The 7,969-nt window shown below is 36.3% G+C and overlaps 1 protein-coding gene across 1 annotated transcript in view; it reads right to left on the minus strand.

Annotated features, from left to right (window-relative positions):
• Positions 1 to 683: 683 nt before the first annotated feature.
• LOC137198836 (relaxin-3 receptor 1-like) overlaps positions 684 to 7,969 on the minus strand; it is a 52,740-nt gene continuing 45,454 nt past the window's right edge. The window contains exons 2-3 of the mRNA XM_067612803.1: positions 3,614 to 3,774; positions 684 to 2,512 (exon numbers count right to left, since the gene is read on the minus strand). Of these exons, the coding sequence (XP_067468904.1) occupies positions 1,185 to 2,390 (1,206 nt within the window). The 5' untranslated portion in view covers positions 2,391 to 2,512; positions 3,614 to 3,774 and the 3' untranslated portion in view covers positions 684 to 1,184. The remainder of the gene's footprint in view (positions 2,513 to 3,613; positions 3,775 to 7,969) is intronic.

The raw sequence follows: 7,969 nt of genomic DNA on the forward strand, positions 1-7,969 counted from the left end.
AAAAGTCTGGGGGTCACAAAGTCATTAGGATTCATCCTCAGAGGATCATGAATGTTTGTGCAAAATTTTAATGACAATCCATCTGATAGTTCTTGAGATATTTCAGCAACAAAGGATCGACTATCTGGCATTGCCATCCTTTAAACCATATGCTAGAAGTTACAATATATTTTGCCACTAATGCAATTTAAATGCTATGTTTGAGGATATATTAATGTTTCATATTATTGACATGCCCCCTGAATACACCCCGTTTGATTTTGGGCTTTGAGTGCCAAATATCACTGTTGTTGTTCTTAAAGTAACAACATGAAGTATGAAATCATATATACAGTATGCATTTTTGATAAGAAATGATCATATTTTGTGTCATCAGTTCTGTTTTGGGCCTGTCTTATTACTCGGATGAACTTTGACTGTAGTGAGTTAGTAGTATTGTAGAGAAAAGTAGTTATTTCTGACATATACAGTATTATTTTATGTCTTATTTCTGTATATTCTTTGTCTTCAATCAAAGCATCACAGAGCAAGACAGAGAACGTAGACACAGAGAACCTAAATAGGTTACAGACATCTGAGTGAAGAGCAAAAACACAATCAGAAGTAGAAGGTGCAGGTTAAGAACAATTTTATTTATTCATTTCTATTTGCACAAATGACAAAAATGTTTTCACACTTGGACAATCTAAAACCAAGAAAACCACAATTCAGAACTACAGTGCTGCAATATTAATTTGTATAATAGTTTTATTATTTTAATAGTCAACTATTGTACACTATTTCATGGTAATAATACTAAAATTATTAAGAAGAAGTAGAAGAAATGGGAAGGCCTAATACAGAGTGGATGGACGTCTTGAAGTTAAATTTGAACTGTATTGTGTTACAGTATTGTGTATTGTGTAAATTAAATTTACAAAGTTGTATATATTATCATGCCATTACTGAAAAAGGGTAAAATCTTCATGAAGCCTATCCGCACACCAAAAACTGTAAAACGCAAGACCCACAAAAGCTACAGGCACAGTTTTAAAATGTGGCTTCTTCACCACATCAGATCTGAAAAATACACACTGTACAGGAAAAGTAGAGGAAAAGAACTGTCTTTCTAAAGGACACAGTCAAAACTCTTAAAATAAAGCACATGAAGTTTAAGTATAGGTGTAAATAATTCTAATGTGGCTTTACAGGTTGGAAACCACTGTTGGAAGTGCTGACATTGCTGCGAATCTCCTTGTGTCAGGCTGGGTTGTGTGGCTGTATAAGTTGTTGAGGGGAATGCCCAGTTGTCCAGCTTGTCCCAATCCCTCATCAGAATTAATGCCATAGGGCATCTTGGACACAATCGCCAGGCTAAGTTTTAATAGCACATTATGGAGAGCCAAACGGTATTCTTTTCGAACCAGGCAGTAGATGACAGGGTTGAAACAGCTGCTGGTGAAAGCCAAGCAGTTAGCCAGAGGGAAAAAGTATGTTTGAGCCAAGTAGAATGAGTTACTGATATCAACAATGTCAAGTTGGATCAGGACACTCCAAAGGGTGAGGACATTGTAGGGAAACCAGCAGACACAGAATGACAGCACCACCACTGCCACAGACTTTGAAACATCAGCCTTTCGCCGAGAGTTGCTGCCTTTCAGTTTATGCCGGCAGAGGAAGCGCAGCAGAAGCAAGTAGGAGAGGATGATAGTGGCGTAGGGCAGCAAAAATCCCACCACCACTCGCAGGAGCTGGTTTATTCCAAGCCAGGCCGTACCATCTGGGAAACGGAGCAGGCATGCTGTGTCGTTACCACTACCCACACGGCTCAGATCTGCAAACACAGCTCGGGGTGCTGCTGCTACGAGTGCTCCAGCCCAGATAAAAGCTGTGGCCACAGGAGAAGTGCAAAATCTACTGCACAGGGAAGCATTGGGTTTGAGCGCAGTTGCCACATAGCAGTACCGGGTCAGACTCATAGCTGTCAGGAAAAAGCAGCTAGCAAAGACATTAAGCCCAGTGAGTAATGATACAGCCTTGCATGTGGCCAAGCTAAAAGGCCAGCTGTAGTCCAGTGCAATGTCTATGGCCCAAAATGGCAAGGCCAGGGAGAACAGTAGGTGAGCCAAAGCTAAGTTGAACACAAAGAAATTGATGATGCCTGTTGTGATGGTATGAGTGGAATACAGCAGGAACATTACTAACAAGTTCCCCAACACTCCAGCAGTGGCCACAATAAAATAAACCACAGAGATGACTATTCTTAGCCAGGGAGATCCATCATCAATTTCCAGCCCATCATACATGCTCATGTTGAAAGTCAGGTGGGAGTGATTACAAGATGAGTCTACACTGCAAACATTCAGGATGTTTCTGAAGAGCTCAAGTCTCTTGAAGTCAGGGTTTGACATTTTGGCTCCCCTCAAGGAAATCTTGTTGAGTGTTAAGGTTGTCCAACTATTATTCAAGATGTTTACGCTTGTTTAAAATGTAAGTTCTGGTTGTCTGTTTAGCAGCTGACAGTCATCTATCCCTGCAAGGAAGGAGGAAATTATTATTATGTAATAAGCGCTGCGGTTTATGAGTAAATAAGTAGATTAGCCTTGTCAGATAAACAAATTACACTAAAGTGTTGCCCACAGAGTTCAATAATCCAATTTAGATCTCAAAGAATAAAACTTCTCTAGGAGAAAATATGAATATGAATATAAATACAGAGTGATTAAACAAATGTTGCCCTTTGAAGTAGAAAAGCCTGTCAAGAGTCCTTTGGAGTCACTTTTTAATCATGCAATCACACCCATACAAATCTACTGCCAAACACAATCAAGAGTGTGATCAAGAATTGAAAGTATTGATATTGTTGATTTGTCAGAAATGTCATTATATATATATTTCCTTCCAGATAATAGATGTGTTATTCCTCATTTATTAAAACATAGCAGATGCACTCACACATTATGTCTCCTTGGGATTTTAGGAGTTTAAGCTGCAATATGAAATACAGTTTATACTGTAGCATTGAATAGCATTTGAAAAAAACCTGGGTAATTCAGAGAATGCATAGCAAGATAGATGTGTCTCACTAAAATGGTACGTTTTCGCAGAGAAATTTCAGATCTTTTTTTTTTAAATCTCATTTCTTCTCAGATCTTAGGAGTCTTAAAATGGCCAATAATTTACTATCTAATGGAGTATCAACCCAAAACTTGCAGTTATTTGTGAGTAAAAGGCCAGTAAAACAATTTGTAAAGGTTACAGGGCAATAACTGTGTTTAAAATGTGTGTATTCATCAGTAACAAATGCATTGCTTGATTAATCCGCACTCATTGTATCTATGCAAGATCAAAAACATTTAATTTTGCAAGCAAAATCAATGCAAATGCAAACCAAATCTAAACTAAAATTTAAAGCTACAAAGAGATCTGCCAGACTGTGGTTTGCTTTGCAACAGCAGCTGTCAATGAGGCCACCTTCTCTTTGACAATAATAATTGATAGACATGAAACAGTAAAATAAATATACTTAACATGTGTCTATTTAAGCTCTTGAATTGGGTTATAGACTAAATTTGACGTCTTTGCCAAATTTCTATATATATGTTCTTGGCTATTTGTAGAAAAAAAATCTTACCTGAATGTCACAAAGGAAGTAAATCTTGAGGTTTCAATAGTTAGTCTACTTGGAGCCACCAGCTCTGCTGCACAACATGGAATTATCTAAAAGGTGGTCAACAACAACAGTGTAGCTGTCACCCATCCTGAATTCATGCTCCACCCCATCATATTCCTCCTCTGCATATTAAAACCGGAAATAATATATGGCATTGGTGAAACACAGAAAACAGCACTGATTATGATGGAAAAGATAGGATTAAAAAATGCTGCCTGTCAGTCAAATTCTGTGAAAAATAAGTTCACCAGCCAATCAAAAAGTAATCAGCTTTTAGTGAAGATACAAATCCAATTTATGTTTTCAGTCTTAACTCCTTGATTACATTTTTTTTAAATTAAAAACAAACAAACAAACAAAACATACACACAGTTTCAATTCAATTCAAGATTCAAGGCTTTATTTCCCATTTGCTCAGGTACAGGTGTACAAGGGTGCTGGAATCATGCAGATCTCTCAGTCAAGTAATAAAAAATACAATATACAATATAGATATGCACATAATAATAATAATAATAATACAACTATCATACAACTATGTGCTCTCTGCTGTCTAGGATTATATTGTTCTTTCACCTTCTTCTTTCTTCCTTACTGTAACATATACCTGCTGTTTTATGGAGCAAAATAATATTTGAATGTTGGGTTTTGTTATGTGACTGAACCTACTGGTAAAGTACTTTGTAACAGTGTTTTGAAAACTACAACATAAATATAACGTAGTAAGAAATGGGCCCCTTGGTCACTTAAACATAACTGGTTAATTTATGTTTTGATTTATATTTTCTTTTTTTTCACTTAAAATAAAGATTAAACTGAAAATCACATTTTGAGGTGTTTAACTGTTTCTGTGACATTCAACCAACCCCCCTGTCTTTGCACAGAGGCGGCAGGTGTTTCACATATTGTTGTGGTGTTAAAGGCACATACAGGTGAAGATTGACATGACAAGACTGACAGAAAATAAAAGAGTAGCAAAGGCAAAAAAAGGAGAGAAGTTAAACTTGTACTTTGCTTTGTGGTCAATAAGTCATAACCAAAAAATGAAAAACCTTTAATAAACAGGCACCTACACGTCTTCTTTGTTTTTATGTTTTTTCTATTTATATCTGGGGCGTTGCTTCAAGATTAGATCGAGCAGCAGAGATGACTCTTCATTATGAATTGTTGATAGTGGAAAGTACATCAGTGGTGAATGACTAAATGAGATTAGGTTGGAATAGGCGGAAGAGTGGGGAAGTTGATTAATGCTGGTCTGTCCAAGCTGAACAATCTTCATAAACTAGCTGAACAAAACATGCAGCTCCCTGAGTGTCGGAGTTTTCATTGCCAGCAATGTGCCAAAACAAACAACACTTTTAATTTCCTGTGTGTTTTAATACCTGTGTGTTTTCCTCTGTTGCACAGCTTCACTTTAATTAACTTATAATAATCCTTTCTCTATTATAGAGAGGATCTAGCACTCTGTCTTAAGCTTCCAATTTGCAAATAACTATTAATAAACAGATGTTTTAATCATATAGGATCTTCTTCACATCTACAGACAAAATTTAATCTTTTGACATCCATCTTATTCAGCGTTGTGCTTTAATATAATATAATATAATAATGCTATAACAGTTTGGATTTCAGCTATCATTCACTCTGTCTATAGTTTTTTTTTTGTTTTTTTAGAGTGCACTGTACTGTAACTCGATGCACAAACATCATGAACTTGATATCTGAAACTGCACATATCGACTTCTTCAAGCACTTTTATATCTGTATGCTGAAGCATATGAAGCTTGAACCAGGAGATGGTTGGCTTTAGTTTAGCATCTTTAAAGCTCACGAATTAACATATTGTATCTCATAGACTATATATTTTTGAAGCTTTAGAGGTGTTGGGAGGCGGATTTTGTTATTGGACAGAGCCAGGCTAGCTGTTTCTGTTTCTACTGTACAGATAATCTCATCTAAGTCTTGGGCAAGAATTTTCCAAAATGTCAAACTATTCCTTTAAGTGAACTCCTTATCAATACTATTCCAATTGCTTATGAACCCTCTTTATATCTGTATGATAAAAATGGCTTCCCCTTGCCACACCCCTTTGATAAAGCCTCTTAATTAAATTTATAAACCTGAAATCAATTTCACACTAAGTTGTTGTTGTAACGTTGGGTAAAGGCATGAGAAAGCACATGAATAGCCAAAGAAATCAGCCCATGACAACCATGAACATTTCAATAAATTTTCTATACTGAAAGTTGACATCATTCACATTCTTGAACTTTTTGAGAAACATAGTAATTACTTCCTTGAACTCCCTTGAAGGAAGCTTGAGCAACAAGGAGATATCTGTGTATCTCTCCACTTATTTCTGTCTTCTGTGAGGCATTGAACATTGCACTCATAGTTGCGGTTATAGCACTGCAGCACCTTTGTAACATTATGTCCCCTCCCTGCAAGAGAACGATACTCTGCCTTGAGAAATTATTGTAAATGTTGTGTAAAACTGAGTAAGGTGTGCGATTATATATAAGACAATAATATATAAAAGACAATCATGATGATTTAGTGTAATATGCTATTTGAATCCACATTTTGGGGCAGTGGTGTCCTTTTGCAAAACATGAATCAGCTGAACAATTGTATATTTTTGGGTTCCACTTTTATAAATGGATTACATACTTGGATTCATGCCCACTACACCATCATGGTGCGTGCATATCTGAGCACGCCATCTGAGTTGTGCCACAGGGAATGGGGAGGTCTGTGAGGAGAGTGAATTTACCAGAGAAAACGTGGCTTTGTCGCCACCCTTTGTAAAAATGAGACTACAACACAACACTCCACTGTGTCAAGAAGAGGAGGAGGAGGAGGCCTACAATGGTCTCCCTTCAGCATTATCCACATGCTTTCTTTTAAAGTGAGCCCTCTGGTGACAAATGTCAGATCTAACAAAAGACAGCCTGAGCTTATTTGTAAAAGTGAAGTTATTTACGGAAGTGATATATTTCACATAAAAAAGACAAACATTTAGCCTTCTTTTGTGAAATAAAATTATATAAACACATGTAAAACACGTCTAAAAACAGCAAGGGAACCTATGACCAGCCTGCTGTGCAACCAACTGGTGATAGAAATAGACTTTGTTTGCAATTACTGTACATTTTGTAAATTATTATTTTTTGTGGTAGTGGTTTTGTTGCTGTTGCCACATTGTTACAGTTTGAAATCTTGTAGGAACTTGTAAAAATGAAGAAGATTAATCTGATCCTACTGACAGTAACACATTTAACTGTCTACACCTTACCAAAGAAAAATCACACTAAACATTTGTGCTATTGTAATGAGTTTCACACCATAAAAATTAACATGTAGCCTAAACTCTATGGTCATTTTTTGGCAGTTAGTGGCGCTGTTGATTTGGTCATACTGAGAGGCGTTTCTAATATTTAGTTTATTTTTATCGATATCAATGGGATGGACAAAATATTAGAAACACCTCTCAGTATGAGGCAATACAATTCAACACCAAAACAATCTACTGCCTCAAAAATGACCATAAAGTTCAATTAACACAATTAACATCATATCTGTCATGAAGGTAGGATTTATTGCATGGTTGTTGTTTTAGACTGCATTAGTTTTCCCTGTGTGTACCTGGCAACTGAACAGTGGTGGAAAGTAACTAAATACATTTATTCAAGTACAGTTTTGAGGTACTTGTACTTTAGAGTATTTCAATTTGATGCCATTTTATACTTCCACTCCATGACATTTCAGAGGGAAATATTGAAAAGATGAAACCAGTGGTTTCCAACCTTTTTGGCTTTTGATGTCTTACAAAAAGCAGTGTGTAATCAGGCTTACATTTCAGATGTCTATGAGTTGTTAACAGCTCCACCAAATAGTGATTTTTCCCTCTAAACTTCTCACATGGTTTCATTTCAATAAATGTTCAAATTATCCAATATTTCACCAAAAGTTAAAGATCAGAGAAAAGGTCCAAACACTGAAAACAGATTTCTGTATCAGAACTTTGTTTTTTCTTCTTTCCTCTCCCATTAATCATCTCACAACCCCTCATATTTATCTGGTGACCCTTTGGAGGGGCCCCACCCCTAAGTTGGGAATCACTGGACTGTCTAACTGTATATAAAGTAGTTCAAACTAGCTCCACCTCCAGCAGCTGTAAAATGCTGCTTACACATTGATGCTTCAGTATTAACAATCTAATGATGTCATACACAGTAAAATATCAGTCATAGAGACATAATAAGCACTAATATTTCAAGTAGGCTACATTTTGATGCTAATATTTATGTACTTTTT

The sequence above is a fragment of the Thunnus thynnus genome, chromosome 15 (genome assembly GCF_963924715.1).
Source record: "Thunnus thynnus chromosome 15, fThuThy2.1, whole genome shotgun sequence".
In the NCBI taxonomy this organism is placed as follows: domain Eukaryota; kingdom Metazoa; phylum Chordata; class Actinopteri; order Scombriformes; family Scombridae; genus Thunnus; species Thunnus thynnus.